At 42.2% G+C, this 17,205-nt stretch overlaps 2 protein-coding genes across 3 annotated transcripts; one reads left to right on the top strand and one right to left on the bottom strand.

Annotated features, from left to right (window-relative positions):
• Positions 1-1,354: 1,354 nt before the first annotated feature.
• Positions 1,355-5,943, bottom strand: LOC139538382 (growth/differentiation factor 8). Its single transcript, XM_071340359.1, has 3 exons — positions 5,462-5,943; positions 3,993-4,360; positions 1,355-2,948 (listed from the first exon to the last, which is right to left on the bottom strand). Exons 1-3 carry the CDS (start codon positions 5,832-5,834, stop codon positions 2,568-2,570), a joined length of 1,122 nt encoding a protein of 373 aa, XP_071196460.1. The 5' UTR covers positions 5,835-5,943; the 3' UTR covers positions 1,355-2,567.
• A 1,714-nt stretch (positions 5,944-7,657) lies between these two features.
• Positions 7,658-16,372, top strand: c14h2orf88 (chromosome 14 C2orf88 homolog). 2 transcript variants are annotated; one of them, XM_071340357.1, is made up of 2 exons: positions 7,658-8,234; positions 11,379-16,372. In XM_071340357.1, the coding sequence occupies exon 2, from the start codon at positions 11,563-11,565 to the stop codon at positions 11,824-11,826; it is 264 nt and encodes an 87-aa protein (XP_071196458.1). In that variant the 5' UTR covers positions 7,658-8,234; positions 11,379-11,562; the 3' UTR covers positions 11,827-16,372. The 2 variants fall into 2 exon arrangements, with proteins under 2 accessions (XP_071196458.1, XP_071196459.1); XM_071340358.1 differs by lacking the exon at positions 7,658-8,234 and adding an exon at positions 8,790-8,899.
• The last annotated feature ends 833 nt before the right edge of the window (positions 16,373-17,205 follow it).

The following is a 17,205-nucleotide window of genomic DNA, read 5'->3' as shown; positions in this document are numbered from 1 at the left end:
AATCTACTGCACCTGTCTGCTAGGCTTCAGGGTTTCCCAAACTGTCATGGGACCCCCTGGGTGCCCATTTTGTTGTGTTTTTTTGCCCTACACAGCTGATTCAAATAACCAACTCATCATCAAGCTTTAATTATTTAATCAGCTGTGTAGTGCTAGGGGGAGAAAAAACAAAACATGCACTCGGTGGGGCCCCAGGACAGAGTTTGGGAAACCCTGTGCTAGAGTCCCACCCGACTGTCATGGCAGGCCTCCAGCTCACAGCAAGAAAGGATGTCACTCTGGGCCAATGCTCAGTTCGCCCTCTACCGGGCGGAAGTGAAGCCTCATGAAGCCATCAGTTCAATAAGTCATGCTGTCAGAACGCAACAGAGTTCACTTCCTCTCTCATTAGACTGCAATGCCTTCTACAGCCCTGACTGACTGCTAGACCCCTAGCTGGAAAAGCAGATTGAAAGACAGTTGGCATGAATGATGTCCACAATAGGTATGATATAATGTTATCAGTGAATGTTGATCTTATTACTTTTCTGTACATCCATGCATGGGTGCATGCACAAACACAAGCATGCACAAACTCACACACCTCCTGTTGCTTATCCATCAGTAGACAACATATGTTGAAAGAATAAGGGTGGATAAACTCAAGTGAATGAGACATGTTGTCCAGACTACTCTGATCACTGTATGTTGTTTTGGTGATGAAACGAAACGGTAACACCACGGCTGGCTGGGTCCGTGTGATTGGTCAGCTGAAAGGCACCATGTTGGTCCAATCGTTTTAATGGGGTATGGTAGGATCCATGCTGTTCCTTAGCCTGGGCACACTTTCTGTGACCATGGACGGGAGGGTTTTGGGTCTTGCGCTATTTGGCTGAATTGCCTGTGTAGTGGATGAGAAATTCAGGTCGCATGTTGGCTTGATTACATCGCTGACGTCACCTTCCTTGAGATCTGAAGCCAATTGTCGCTCATGGAATGACAGACATGTCTCTTGCTCTGTTGGCTATAAGTGGTGTTGTGCAAGGTATTTTGAGTTTGAGCCCTGTTCAGGGGAACTGAATTAACTATATTGCGGTCTATAATGGAACCATAGTGATGCATTAGTCTCCATGTGTTTATCACAAGAACCTTCCTCTTATGACTCCGTTTACATGACTGAGGCTTGTGACCAAATGCACATGAACAGGGATGTTAGAAATGACCTTTAGATGATTCCACATGGCACTTGTGTCATTCAGAACTCATTGCTGAAGGAGCACATCGTCCCTTGTTTAGAATACATGCACAGCTCTAGTATTCCTAGGGCAGTAAAATACCATTACTAAGCTATTGGATGAAATAACTGAACTTAACATATAAGCAAGCACCTTTATTTGATTAACAGGTATATAGTCGCATTTGTACTGTTTTCTTGCTAGTTTGTGGTCTTATACATTTACTAACAGTGGTTTAGAAAGGCAACTGCTAATGGAAACAATGGCATATGTATACAATACAAATTAGCAAACATATCAAAATCAGTTTTTACAACTTTTGTAGCAACCAATTCTTTCTATTGGTTTGCCATAGTGCAAACTGTGTTATTTGTAAGACAGAGTTTAAACGTGGTTTTAACATTCATACTTTTCAAAATATATTTCTCTGTCTTAAACACATCTCAATGTGTCGACTGCATTCATTGTGCTTCCGGTTCATGTCCTCCTGTCCAGTAATGTTGATTTACAATAAGAATAATTCAAGTGAGTAGGGCCGTACAGGCAGTTGAATGGTGGAAAAGCTATGATTAAAAGTTGAATAAGAATGCACTGTTGCTGTGTGTGTGCATGGCGTGTATGGCATTATGCATGAAGGCCAGTTCAGACTGAGACCTCAGCTATAGTTTTCCAAGCCCTTTCAAAAGTCGTTGAGGATTCCCGGTTTCACTCTCAAACATTGCTTATATGATTATCACACTGATAGGTAAGCGTAGCTGTAAAATCTTGGGGGGAAATGAGTCTGTGTGTGTGCACCTATGTTTCTGACCTGGGTTGAAATATGATTTGTTGTCTTTCCAGTACTTAAGCTGTGCTTGCCTGGTGCAATGGAACCAATGGATTATTCCCCAAAGTGCAAACCCCACCTGTCTCCATCAAACAGTCAAAGTATTTGAAAGAAAACAAATACTATTTGAACCCAGGTCTGGTGTATGTGTGTCCATCCATGTCTGTATGTTTGAATAACTGGACGGAGCGTGTCACATTTAAACGTTTTGTGGGAAAATGTGGCGTACTTTGGGCTACTACGTCCACTCCCAAGTCCAACAGGCGTCGTGTTCCTACATCCATGTGATTTTAGGCCATTGTGGCTGCGAACATGTGATTGGAGGAGGAAAAAAAAAAAAAAACTGAACGAGACATGTCCGTGGTGGAAGCGCTGCTCAGCGAATGGACGGGCATTTCTTTAGCCGCTATTCTGGCTCTATTGCACCGTGTTCTGCAGAAAGCACTGGTAGTGGTGGATGGATCTGTCCCAAAGTCCAGGGTGGAGACCCTGGCTGAGCCCCTCCCCCTCACCGGCAGAGCTCTCGCTCACGAGCAGCCGCAGCGGTCCACCACCATGGAGGGGATCTTGCCGTAGATGATCTGCTCTTTGCGGTTGAAGTAGAGCATGTTGATGGGGGACATCTTGGTGGGGGTGCAGCAGGGCCCGGCGGTGCCGCGAGGGTTAGCCTTGTTCACCAGGTGGGTGTGGGGGTACTTCTGCAGGTGCATGTACTCGCACTCACCAGAGCAGTAGTTGGCCTTGTAGCGCTTGGGGGCAATAATCCAGTCCCAGCCAAAGTCTTCAAAGTCTACCGTGAGGGGGTAGCGGCAACAGCGGGACTCAGGGGAGTTCTCATCACAGTCCAGGCCCGAGTCTCTCCTGGAGCGCTTCGGGCCCTCTGAAATCGTCACCTCCATGAAGGGTTGCTGTAAAGGCACAATACGGAATGGTTGAAAACATGAAACAGGCATTGCTTGATACATTGGGAAACATATTTGATTTTGCTTTTCCAATAAAACATTGCTGATCAAGGTTTCAAACCTGGTGTTGTGATACTTTGAGCCACTGAAAATGTGTGTGTGTGTGTGTGTTGGTGTGTGGGTGGGTACTTATATCCTTGTGGGGACCTAAAATCCCCAAAAGTCCCCACAAGGATAGTAAAACAAGGAAAGTTCTCCCTCGTCATGAGGACATAGGCTATTTTAAGCTTAGGGGTTAGGTTTAGGGGTTAGAGTGACAATTAGGGTAAGGATTTAGGGTTAGGAGTTAGGTTTGGGTTACAGGTTAGGGTTAAGGTTAGGGAAAATAGGATTTTGAATGGAAAACAATTGTAGGTCTCCATGAGGATAGAAGAACAAAGTGTGTGTGTGTGTGTGTGTGTGTGTGTGTGTGTGTGTGTGTGTGTGTGTGTGTGTGTGTGTGTGTGTGTGTGTGTGTGTGTGTGTGTGTGTGTGTGTGTGTGTGTGTGTGTGTGTGTGTGTGTGTGTGTGTGTGAGGCTGTAGGCAATTACTCTGATTAGCACAGTCACACAGAGGACTTCAGGAATTTCTGGCCATGTAAATAATGTGAACTTTTATGTAATCAGGTGATAGGACATGATATTATTGGTGGCCAGGGCAACTATTCTGTCATACATATACTCCTTTAATGAGGTATGTGTGTTTATACTAAAGATTCTAAAGTACTTTGAAAATGTGATTGTTAGCTAAACATAAAAGCACATGAGAGCAAATCTTAGGATGCCAAGACCCCTCTGATCAACAACTGGTATTTGAAGCCAAATGAGTCTTGCCACACAATTTGACACAAAAAAATGTATTTGCACTCTTGACAAGGGTGGTACGTGTTGATATTGCATCATTACGCATGAATACATGGGTTCTGGATTATTTCACATAGATCCCACGGGGATAAATAAATTACAAAACTATTTGTAAATTGCTTCGATGGGAGATCAATCTAAACTCACCAGTCCTTCTCCCGCTTCTGCTGAGGTAACGGCCAGATCATTTCCCTTCGAGTCGAACGCATTAATCTCGATCCCCCAATTCGTCTCCGGCTGCCGCAGCCACACGGACAGCACTTGTTTCACGTCGATACTTTGCCAAGAGCTGACTCCTGCATTCACGTCGATCTTTAGAGACCGGATACCTATGTGCCTGCCCCCGTCCGTGACAGGCATCAGGCGGGAGATTTGCAGGAACACGGTGGTGACTTCGTCAGCTGGCAAAAGGTGCACCCATAACTGCGCATGAACTATGCGGTTCACCTGAATCTTCGAACTAAAGGAGAATAAGCAACACTTGGGTTTCCGATCGACTTGGACGATGGATTGGGCTGGAGGAGAGAAATTATAACATTAATTACAATATGGAAATGTCATCTCTATTTCCACAATACAATTTGATTTATAAACTAAATTAAATGACTGCAAAAAACGTTTGCAGTTGTATTTAACACAAAACACAATTGTGTTTTCGTTACAGAACCCCCTTGGTAAACCAATTTCAAAATATATATTTAAAGTTACAATGTCATGACAAGTATTGATAAACTATAAAACACAACAATGTGTCTTCTCCAGGGTATCCTCCAATATAGCCTAGCCTATCTAGTTTTAGAACCTCCACACTCAACACCAGAGAGTGACACTGGCACATTATAAGATGGAACTTGGCTCGTACGTATTGTTCGTAAATTTACTGCGTAAAATTCTATAGTGGTTTCAATTTAACATGACATTACAGATCAAAACGAATTTATTATTAGTATGAAATTCCAACCTATTCTCAACATAGTGGTGCAAGTAATACGGGATCAGATATGCAAGTGCGCTCTGTGCCCAATGCGTAAAAACAGCTGCGGTCTGGTGCCTTTTTAACGTTATTATTAAACACTGAGTGTACAGAACTTTAGGAACAACTTCCTAATATTGAGAACAGCCTCAATTTGTCGGGGCATGGACTCTACAAGGTGTCGAAAGCGTCCCAAAGTGATACTGGCCCATGTTGACTCCAATGCTTCCCACAGTTGTGTCAAGTTGGCTGGATGTCCTTTGGGTGATCGACCATTCTTGTACACATGGGAAACCGTTGACCGTGAAAACCCAGCAGCGTACACTCAAACCGGTGCGCCTGGCACCTACTACCATACCACGTTCAAAGGCACTTACGTATTTTGTCTTTCCCATTCACACTCTGAAAGGCACACATACGCAACCCATGTCTCAATTGTCTCAAGGCTTAAAAATCATTATTTAACCTGTCTCCTCCCCTTCATCTACACGGGTTGACGTTGATTCAACAAGTGACATCAATAAGGGATCATAGCTTTTGCCTGGATTCACCTGGTCAGTCTATGTCATGGAAATAGCAGGTTGTACTAATGTTTTGTACACTCAGTGTATAGTTGCATTGAATAATAGTCTGTCAAACTTACGTTCAGTGGCCATTGTCATGATTGTTTCTGTGGTGGCATGTTCATCATCTTCTTCCATAACTCCATCCTTATTGTCATCTCCAAGAACATCGTACTGGTCAAGAAGTTGCTGCAAAGGTGGTGCCTTAGGCAAGAGTTGCTTGACAACATCTCGGCTGATATTGGGAGCTTGCTTGAGTCGTAGTTTGCTAAGAATTTGGGACTTGATGGCGTGTAATCTCATGTTTTTGATCTGCTGTCGGACCTCGCATGTTGAGCACTGCTCGCCGTCATCCGTGGCAGGGGGCTGGTGGTGCGCGGTTTGATCACCAAGACCCACTGGACCGAAAGCAACCATGAAACTGAGATAAATCAGAACCTGCGTCAGATGCATTATCTAAGGTGCGGAGTTTGCTATAAAATTGGAATCCCAAATGTAATATGTATTGGGGTGAAGACGGACTACAGAGTTGCCTGTGTTTGAAATCAGGCTCTACACTGATAGGTGTCATGCTTTAATTCGGCAGCCCTTTTTATATTGCAACTTTGGCCTCTCTTTTGTGTCGTCAAAATCTATGATTGGCTGGGCTGGCAACAATGAATTTAACAGACAGACATTAACTGTATTTTTCTGTCAAACCTTAAAGAGGTACGCAATGGCAAGGTTTGGAATAGTTTTGAGACAACTACACTATCAATCAGACAAGACAGTACTGCAAATGGTCAAATAAACATTTCGGATATAGTTCTTGATTTATTGCATAAACGTAAGTCAGCCACCAACTGTCAACATCTGAATGCCACTGAGAAACCTTTTTTATTTAGCCTGTCCCATCACACCAGCGGTAGACTGGAACCAGAAATCGGTTCTGACATTTATAACACAATGGCCCATTTTTCCCCTTGAGGCCCCCACAACTAAAAATGTTTCCTCAAGGCCTCTACAGCAGCCCATTTTATTCATTGAGGCCACCATTATTAGCCAGATAATTATCATTTTGGGCAACAAAAAAAAGAAGTTAGACAGGCCCTCTAGGCAAAACATTTACCAGCCCTTCTGACATTTGCCAGAAATGCCAGATAGTCAGTCCGCCCCTGCATCCCATCAAAGCGACAGGGATCAAATTAATCGGAGTTATGACTTCTTTACGATCAGTTAGTTATATGATCAGTTTGCCTATCTTTCTGAATCTCTCTTGAAAATGTAAGGTAAATTATTTACAATTATGACAGGAACCAATATTTAGTCTATGTAGACCTATAGGCTACATGGAGTAGACCTACTTGTCTCCAAACCTACTTTCCAAAGGCAAAATGTATTAATCAATAGGCTATAGGATAGATACCATTGCATAGAAAATATATGGCGAAATGGGCTGTACTGTAGGCCTACTATACTGTACTAAAGGCTACTGGGTATTGTTGCCTTGGGGTGTCTGATTTACGAAAGCTTTTTCGTTAAGACGTTTAGTGCCATCGTGCGGCTTATCGACAACTACAGTTGCAACATTACGCACATGTTATGAAATATTCTTTTCATTTACAGATGAAAAGTAGCATATAGGTTCTAATGAAAGTCAATCAAATCGTCAAAATTATGTACATTTTACGCAGCAATATGGATGGCATGACACAATGACTTGGGCACGAGTCATGTCAATGGTTTATAGCCTATTATCATTATGGAATTTGAGACTATATCCCTTATGTGAAAGAAAACATACTGAACGACTTTAACTAATGCAGACTTATGGACTATACAGTTTTACGCACACTCCTCCAATGAGTTTTACAGATTTACGCATTCGTCAAGAAAGAATTCGTCAAAAATATATATATTTTTTATGACAACAATTGGTTTTAAATATATATGAGCACATATAGCTTGCTATCAATACTCATAAAACCTTACACAGTGCCCCTGTGGCTTAAGCGAAAGCGCACTACGGTACCTCCTGTGCCATAATGGTCCAGACCTCTTGGCAGACTCAGTAGTAGCCTAAAACCTAGATACAGGGAAGCTGCACGGGGGTACACTTCCAGCAAAGGCCTGGGAGACAGGATTATAATCTATGGCGTTAGTTTATAGCAACAACTGAGTATATTCCTTACTTTAAACATTGTAATAAATCACTGAGATGTCAAACATGCCACAAGAGGGTGATATTGTACAAGTATCAGTAGCCTGATTGTGTGCGCACAATTTACCTCCACAACCTAGTCGACACAGCTACTAATTGCTGTTGAGTGTGTATTCAAAATATAATTACGTCCTACAAGCTACAGCCGCCATTAGAAAGTGAAGTCAAACAGGCAACAATTTCAACGATGACCTATGGGTAATCTCGAGTAGAATGATGGCAAGAAGTTGTCGTCATCCAGGTCCAGGACTATTCATGGGTTTGAGACCTTAAATCGATTTAGCATTTAGTTAAATTACTGCACAATGTGGTATGGTGCAACATTGGATGCCCAGTTTGGTAACGTAGTGCACATTTCGTGCATAGAGAGAAACCGACCAATAATGTCGCTGCCTTCCAAGCTTCAAGTTCAAATCATTGGACGCATATGCAGCGGTTTGAAGCCGATAAGGAGATTGAATAGAAAGGAGAGGCGGCACATATAGTAATTTCGGTTCACAATCCGTGTGGATGTATGACACTTATTTATTGAAATCGACCGTAGGGGAAAGTGTCGTTAAAGAGAAAACGAGGATGTGATTTCCCACTGGGTGAATTTGATATTCATGGGGGTAAACTCACCCAGTCCTACTTTTCCAAGAGCCCTCTTGAAGGTATGTACCCCACGCATCAACAATATTTTATGATATGTATTTTTCAGGGAATTGTGTGGGAAATGGACTATAGGCGCAGTCTACGTCTAAATAATGGTGTATTAAGCAGAAATGCGCTCATGAGTAGGGAATTTTCAGAATCTTATTTCGAAGGGTGACAACTATTTCGCCCTCTATTTCCCCATCCCGGTTAGCATTTCTCCTTGACCTTTTATGTTCACATTTCAATAGTGAGATTATTTCATATATGCCCTTACTAATTCAAGAAAGGTGGGTTATAGTAGAATGGGGGATAAACGTCCCAGGTATGGCCAACTTCACCCTCACATTCCCAAAGATGGAAATTAAATGGACACATTTTTTATTTAGAATAACTTTTTCTCAAATAATAACCTATACGACTATATTACACATAATCAGGTTATTTCCAAATGTAAAATATAATAACAAAATGTAAAGTAGAATTGTTGTATGTGTTGGTTGTAATACCCTCCCTCCCCCCCTCCCTTCTAAATCCGCTGGGGAGGAGGGTAGGGTTTACAGGGTCGAGTCCCATGATACCTGGGCTAGAGCGACATGCTTGCCACGTTCCATGCTTGAGCTAAATGCTACATTGCCACGTTCCTTATAGGCTACCTGGGCTAGAGCGACATGCTTGACATAAGGTAACAGGCATCACCTTTCCCCACTTTGTCTTAAAATATGAAAAGATGTGTCATAAAGATCTGATTGAAGTTTTAGGAATCAGCACTGTACTTATATAAGCGGAAGCCACTATCAAAAAGCATAAGCTACAATGCTAGTATTTTGCAGCATCTGTATAAAGCAAATTGTATGTGAGAGATGAACGGGATGATATAATAGTGTGCTGCTCTATCAGAGAAATAATCACATGCCACCTTGAATCTGGATCAGGCAGGACTGAGGCAGCACACACAAGCACAGGACAGATGGAGATGTGGACAACAGCAAATAACATCAGTCCTTTGTGCATTCAACCTAGAGCCACATAGTCTATTTATACAATGCCTAGTCAAAGTCTACACACCCCTTGCAGTCTTCACATTTTGCTACCTTATAATTAAACAAAAACCTACTCCACATTTTCAAAGTGAAAAAAATTATAGAGCATTTTCCAAATTACTTATATCTACACAGAACAACAAAAATATAAACGCAACATACAACAATTTCAATGATTTTACTGAGTTACAGTTCATATAATAAATCAGTCAATTGAAATAAATTCATTAGGCCCTAATCTATGGATTTCACATGACTGGAAATACAGATATGCATCTGTTTGTCACAGATACCTTAAAAAAAAGGTAGGTGTCGTGGATCAGAAAACCAGTCACTATCTAGTGTGACCACCGTTTGCCTCATGCAGCGCGACACATCTCCTTTGCATAGTTATTCAGGCTATTGCTTGTGGTTTGCAGAATGTTGTCCCACTCCTCTTCGATGGCTGTGCGAAGTTGCTGGATATTGGCGGGAACTGGAACACTCGGTTGTACTCGTCGATCTAGAGCATCCCAAGTGTGCTCAATGGGTGACGTGTCTGGTGAATACGCAGGCCATGGAAGAACTGGTACATTTTCAGCTTCCATGAATTGTGTACAGATCCTTGCGACTTGGGGCCGTGCATGAGGTGATGGCGCCGGATGAATGGCACGACAATGGGCCTCAGGATCTCGTCACGGTATCTCTGTGCATTCAAATTGCCATCGATAAAATGCAATTGTGTTCGTTGTCTGTAGCTTATGCCTGCCCATACCATAACCCCACCATGGGGCACTCTGTTCACAACGTTGACATCAACAAACCGCTAGCTCACACAACGCCATACACACTATGCTGTCTGCCATCTGCCCAGTACATTTGAAACCAGGATTCATCTGTGAAGAACACACTTCTCCAGTGTGCCAGTGGTGGATATGGAGGTCCTGGGCTGGCATGGTTACACGTGGTCTGCGGTTGTGAGGCCGGTTGGACATACTGCCAAACTCTCTAAAAGAATGGCTTATGGTAGAGAAATGAACATTCTCTGGCAACAGCCCTGGTGGACATTCTTGCAGTCAGCATGCTTTTATTTCAGCTCATGAAGCATGAGACGAACACTTTACATCTTGCGTTTGTATCTTTTGTGCCATTAACTTCATCTGGCTTTAATTCCAGTTTCTCTACAACTATACTGAACAAAAATATTTATTTCCTTCAAATGTTGATATTTGCTTCCATGCACAATTCAATATTACTTTTGCAATACATTAAATAGCCTTATAACTTTGACAAGTCAACAAATTATATATTCGATTCACGTCTCCAAGTAAACCAAAAATAAAAGTTAAAGATTAGGATTAACCTCTTTTAAATGTTGATACTTGGTTGCATTATCAACCAAACACAATTCAATATGACTTTTGTAATGTAATACAGTAAATAGCCAAAAGTTAAGGCAATCTTAGAAACGAATGTAACAGTATCTATTCAACCTTAAAATGAGTAACACATCCATGGCCACATTGAGGTTTTCTAACCATAAATGTATTTTTATGTAATCATAGAAAGCGTGCATGTTCAACATAGCATGTGAAGGTCGCACGTCTGTGGAAATCTTCACAATTGCTGTAATAATCTGTGCAGAATCTTGAACAGCATTGATCACTTGCACTATGTAATTTTAATGCAGTCTAATCTCAACTGCAATCCAGGTCATTTGGTTGTGCTATTAGATTAATGGTTGAAAGCGCAGTGATAACACATTCAGATGACTTAACTTAACCAAAAATCAGACATTGTTTTTCCATTGGAATTTGGTTGTGCTTTAGATGGTTGAAAGCGTAGTGATAACACATTGGGAATTCAACAAACTTCTGGCTGTCCTTTTTGAATGGGTGAATAAAAGGTTGAAATCTCATTGATCAACGTCTCAACCAAATATGACCCAAAGGTCCATGTTGAAATCACCTGGTGTGTCCAGTGTGTAGCTACTGCTGCATAGGTGGTAACAGAGGGAAAAATGCTAAGTCACTGTGAAAATAGTAGGCCTCTCAATTCTTTCCTTTGCCATCTGGTATTTTTAGGCTGCCTCTGATGGAAAATAAAACACTGAAATTCTCTCCCTATTTTCTCTCCCTACAGCATATGGAAAAGATCTGTGTAGGGGAGTACAGGAGGATGGCTGACCGTCTGGACTATTTCAGTGAAGCTCGGTCCAGACAAGAATCGGCTTCCTAGGCGTTACTTCTCGACCAAAGCCTAAGCCCCTCTCAGACACACTCCTGCTTCACCAGCTCCCTGAAATCAATGCTACACTATTTATATCATGGGATGCGTCAAATCCAAGAAGAGCGATCCGACCCAGTACGCCAACTCGGTGGAGAAGGTGGACGGGAAGCGATGGGGCGAGAATGCGCTGCTGGTCCACTCGGAGACGGGGTCAGGGAAAGACTCTGCCCGGGTGGACCCCATCCTGCTGGAGTATGCCCAGCGGCTGTCGGAGGAGATTGTGGCCCGGGCAGTGCAGCAGTGGCTGGAGGTGGACAGCCGCTACAGTGACATCCCCTACATTGAGTGTGACGTGCCATGAGGGGGGGCAGAGGCAGTGCAAGAGGCATTTCTGTTCTGGGATTCACCTTGACCCTCTGGGGAGAGGAGGACAAATGGATGCCCAGAAGACAGGAGACCAGACAGCACTCAGATTCAGGGTGAAACAAAACACTACGAACATGTACCAGCTGGAGATGACAAGATGTTGATCCCAATCTATGGTCCAAAGCCATTTTTCTGTTTAATTAATACATACTTGGATGTTGTAACTCATCTGGTGACATTTTGACCTTGACTAACAGACAAAGACCTTGGCTACTCCTCTCATATTCAATCTAGACCATGTGCTTCCCTCTATCGTTAGCTAGAGGATGAGAGTTGGGGTGTGTTTGGTTAAACCGGCTTGGGAGCCAATAAAGCAGGAGAGTATCATTGAATCCTGGTTTGAAAATTACCGGTTCTGCCTTTCAGTAAAAGTATACCGTTTTTTTTTTTTTTTTGCTTGACGCGTGCCACATCCTGGGGCCAAATTTCAGGTCCTATGTAGGAAATTATTAATTGGCCCCTCAAGTGTTTTTCACTTGAAATGTTTGCTGGGGTCAGCAGGTACACACCTCCCTCTCTATCTGTCTTCTCAGGCAGAAGCTCCCAGGTTAGGGATATTGGATAATGGTGTCCCAGGGGGCCTGTGGTCCACATCCACCAACAAAGGAAACTCATTCTTCAAACTACCCATGAAGTAGGTCCGGGACGATACCAGTATCGCGATATTCGTTAGTATCGTGGCAAGGAAACAAAACATGAAGCGAATTTAACTTCAGCCCTGATGTTGGAAACAAAAATCATTATGTTGTTATCCAGAGTCCCGTTCATTTATTTTCCAAGCTATAGCACACAATATTTTACATACAGCAGGTTTTTAAAGGACCAAAGAGCTTCGTGTTTTCATTTTTGCCATGGAAAGAATATCGCGATACTGGTATCGTCCCGGCCCTACCATTAAGCAGGTCTGCCCACGAGCTGCAGCATCCTAGGACCTGACTACGGTCACTTTGACAAAATGATGCTCGAGGAATGTTTTACAGAGGTTCAGCGTCCTCCCATTTTGTGAATTTGAATGCCAATGACAATAGGACATTCCTGAGGGCTGGCTAGGTCCGCATGCCATGAGTAAATCAGGACATTAGGACGGATTCACACACTTTTACCGTGACTTTTCTTCTGGGCACAAAAAGTGTGCTGGGTTCACAAATACCTTTTGTTTTGGCCAAAATGTTCTTAGGACCAAGCACCCTGGTTTTTACGTACTGTCTTCTATCCAATGATGAACTACTGCCATCTGCCCCATAGAATTTACAGCACAAATATGCAACTCTAAAAGGCCATGTTATTTTTATTAAGAGCAAATGGCTTCTTAATAGTACGATGCTATTTTAACAGGCCAAAGACACACATACTCACAACAGAGAGTTGAGTTGTTTGGAATAGGGGACCACAACTGCCAAAGTCCTTAATGAATGCTAATACAAGCACAATATGTTTGATGGGCTTTCTTCTTATGACGTTTATTTGATAGAATGCGATATTAGTGAGTTTTAGTCATAGCACGTCAGTTCCCACCCTACCACAAACGATGTTCAAGAAGCTTTAAAAGGTGCATTAGTCTAGGCTGGGCAACATGGTACATTTCCAGAGCGTTAATTAGGGTGCTATTGTATACACCACAAAGAACAAGTGGACATTATTTGACTGGAAAATCAAGTTTTGCTGAAGTTTGGAATTGCTGAAGTTTGGAATGTGTATCTCAAGTGAGAATTCAGCTGGCAGGGCATTAGGTTTGCTCAGCAAAAAATGTGGTGGTGTGCTTTAAATGCGACACCAAAAATCCATTCTAGTTAAAAGCAACAAATACTGTTTATAATGACATTTGCACTAATCTGGGTTGAGAGATTAATCTCTTGAACCATCCCAAAAATTCTGTAAACAAATTTAAAAGCCTGTCGAATGCCTCCGTCGAAACAGTTTGCGCGTATATTACAACAACATTTTGTGACGTTATTCTTTGTTTTGTCTTTTTTTTTTCGCGCACACAAACATTTTTCTTGAGGCAAGTTTAAGTTCGGTAGCCCGAGTATATGCCCCTTTGTCGGTGATTGGTGCTACTCCTAGTAGCAGTGGGAACTATAGACAGGATTCTTGAATGAGAGACGACAGATTTTCATGCACATTTTCTCACATGAGAAATACTGCACCAAACATCTTAGTTAGATGTAAAATTACTAAGACCTCCTCAGCAAAAATGCCAACATTAATTACTAATAATTCTTGATTTATCTTTGATTTATCTTTGACTCTTTTGAGGAAGTGTTATTGGCTAAGTTGTTGCTACGGCATCTCAAGAGGGACAAACCGTAATATTGCTGCTTTTTTCTTGTTTTTCAAGCTAAGGTCTTTTAAGGGAGTTTGCTAGTAGCAAACCAAACCTAGTTTGTGGGCCCATTTTAGCGGTGACCCAATTTTTTCCCCATACTGAATTCCTTAATCTAAGAACTGGGAGGTGGAGGGTTTAGAAACAGATCACTTATCACTGCTTCAGCTAAATGTTTTAACAACTTATAGATAAAGCTGCAAAAAACAATACATACAAAAGTTGTTTTCCATTAAGCTTGATTTTGACTCCAATAAATTGGTTGATAAAAGTCATGTTTTACTATGCAGAAGACAGCTAGCACTACAGTATATACTGTATACAATGCATTCGGAAAGTATTCAGACCCCTTGACTTTTTCCACATTTTGTTACGTTACAGCCTTATTCTAAAATGGATTCAATTGTTTTTTCCCCCTCAATCTACACACAATACCCCATAATGACAAAGCAAAAACAGGTTTTTAGTCTCGAGTTTTCTTGGGTATGACGCTACAGGCTTGTATTTGGGGAGTTTCTCCCATTCTTCTCTGCAGATCCTCAAAAGCTCTCATGTTGGATGGGGAGCGTCGATGCACAGCTATGTTCAGGTCTCTCTCCAGAGTTCGATCTGGTTCAAGAATCACTCAAGGCCATTCAGAGACTTGTTCCGAAGCCATTCCTGCGTTGTCCTGTTGGAAGGTGAACCTTCACCCCAGTCTGAGGTCCTGAGTGCGCTGGAGCAGGTTTTCATCAAGGATTTCTCTGTACTTTGCTCCATTCATCTTTCCCTCAATTCTGACAAGTCTCCCAGTCCCTGCCCCTGAAAAACATCCCCACAGCATGATACTGCCACCCCCATGCTTCACCGTAGGGATAGTGCCAGGTTTCCTTCAGACGTGACGCTTGGCATTCAGGCCAAAATGTTCAATCTTGGTTTTCATCAGACCAGAGAATCTTGTTTCTCATGGTCTGAGTCCTTTAGGTGCCTTTAGGCAAACATGTGCCTTTTACTGAGGAGTGGCTTTGGCCACTCTACCATAAAGGCCTGATTGGAGGAGTGCTGCAGAGATGGTTGTGCTTCTGGAAGGTTCTCCTATCTCCACAGAGGAACTCTGGAGCTCTGTCAGAGTGACCATCGGGTTCTTGGTCACCGCTCTTCTCCCCCGATTGCTCATTTTGGCCGGGCGGCCAACGCTAGGAAGATTCTTGGTGGTTGCAAACTTCTTCCATTTAAGAATTATGGAGGCCACTGTGTTCTTGGGGACCTTTAATGCTGCAGACATTTTTTGGTACCCTTCCCCAGATCTGTGCCTTGACACAATCCTGTCTCGGAGCTCTACGGACAATTCCTTCGACATCATGGCCTGGTTTTTGCTCTGACACGCACTGTCAGCTGTGGGACCTTATATAGACAGGGGTGTGCCTTACCAAATCATGTCCAATCAATTGAATATATCACAGGTGGACTCCAATCATCAGGTTGTAGAAACATCAAGGATGATCAATGGAAACAGGATGCTCCTGAGCTCAATTTTGAGTCTCATAGCGAAGGGTCTGAATACTTATGTAAATACAGTATTTTGTTTGTTTTATACATTTGATAAACCTGTTTTTGCTTTGTCATTGTGGGGTATTGCGTGTAAATTGATGAGGGGAGATAATGTATGTGTCCATTTTAGAGTAAGGCTGTAACGTAACAAAATGTGGAAAAAGTCAAGGGGTCTGAATACTTTCCGAGTGCACTGTATTTCATAACAATAAAACTGCGATAGCCTTCTAAGTTACGTCGAACACAGAAATCCAATGCCTTGGATATGGTCAATGTTGCAGTTCACAATGCTTCCAGCTTGAAAGAAATACAAGGAATACCAACGTATGTACAAACTAGGTGTACCTGGATTCTTTCCTTCGAAATATGATGTCAGTATCGGTAACAATGGTGAAATTTCACTTGAGTTACAGTAACATCTTGTAACATCAGTCTTTCAGTCAATCCTTTGGTTTGATTATGAACAAAATGTGTTTTCTGTTGGGAGATCCTAATGCTTCTTTTGCATCATCTGAATCTATATATTTATGTAATATTCATTTCACCTGCAGCACTGTACATGTCAAATAACTAATTGAAAAAAAATGTGAATACCAATAAAGCTGAAATCTATGCCTTCTACCATTGATGAAGTGACTTCATCTCTTTTTTGAGAAAGGGCATCGGCAAGATTAGGACCTGTGACCCTCTATCTCAGTGCATAGTCAACTGCTGTTGAGGCACTTAGAATGTTAATAAATTAGAAATGTGATTAGTGAAGTATGTTGGGTAATGTTGGCGGGGAAAAAGTTGAAACTTTGGTTCGAACTGGAAACCTTGCGGGTCGCAACCCGCGTCTGACGCCCCCCATCCACCTCAGACCCCACTAACCTTTACTAAGCTCTGACCAATGAGCTTTAATCCAACCAATCAATTTGTCCAACTACTTCTGAAATACTTGGGAAGATCTGATTGCAATCAATTATTTTAATCGTCAACACTTTTAAAGTTATGGGCACAATCAGAATATGGGCAAGATCAGGAGAGAGGACACGTTAGCACCTGGTATAAATGGGGCCATTGATCATGAGCATCATCAAAGGTTAATCATCTGATAATGACCCTAACCCTTACTTACCCCTTACTGTAGTCTCACGGTACCACATCTCAACACTGTATTCTCATTTGAGAATGGCTTGAGAAAAATCGGCTGGAATCAAAGCTACCCTTACTCTAACCTTAAGCAATTTAAATTTCTCTATTGCCTAACCTTAACCTTTGGATCTGCTGTCTTCCGTCTGAATTAAATCAAATTATATTTGTCACATGCGCCGAATACAACATGTGTACTTCAGGATACAGCAGCGGGAGCACCCCCCTATCTACATCGACGGGACAGTAATGAAGGTGGAAAGTTTTAAGTTCCTCGGCATACACATCACGGACAAACTGAAATGGTCCACCCACACAGACAGCATCGTG

The sequence above is a fragment of the Salvelinus alpinus genome, chromosome 14, assembly GCF_045679555.1.
Source record: "Salvelinus alpinus chromosome 14, SLU_Salpinus.1, whole genome shotgun sequence".
NCBI lineage: Eukaryota > Metazoa > Chordata > Actinopteri > Salmoniformes > Salmonidae > Salvelinus > Salvelinus alpinus.
The sequence above is the reverse complement of the archived record's forward strand: the minus strand, read 5'-3'. Positions and strand labels throughout refer to the sequence as shown.

Excerpts from the sequence above, each read along its gene's own strand:
- c14h2orf88 (XM_071340357.1), top strand. The coding sequence starts at position 11,563 with ATGGGATGCGTCAAATCCAAGAAGAGCGATCCGACCCAGTACGCCAAC.
- LOC139538382 (XM_071340359.1), bottom strand. The coding sequence starts at position 5,834 with ATGCATCTGACGCAGGTTCTGATTTATCTCAGTTTCATGGTTGCTTTC. Across the intron at positions 4,361-5,461 it reads CATGACAATGGCCACTGAAC|CCCAATCCATCGTCCAAGTC; the intron begins GTAAGTTTGACA and ends TCTCTCCTCCAG. Across the intron at positions 2,949-3,992 it reads CAGAAGCGGGAGAAGGACTG|CAACCCTTCATGGAGGTGAC; the intron begins GTGAGTTTAGAT and ends GTGCCTTTACAG.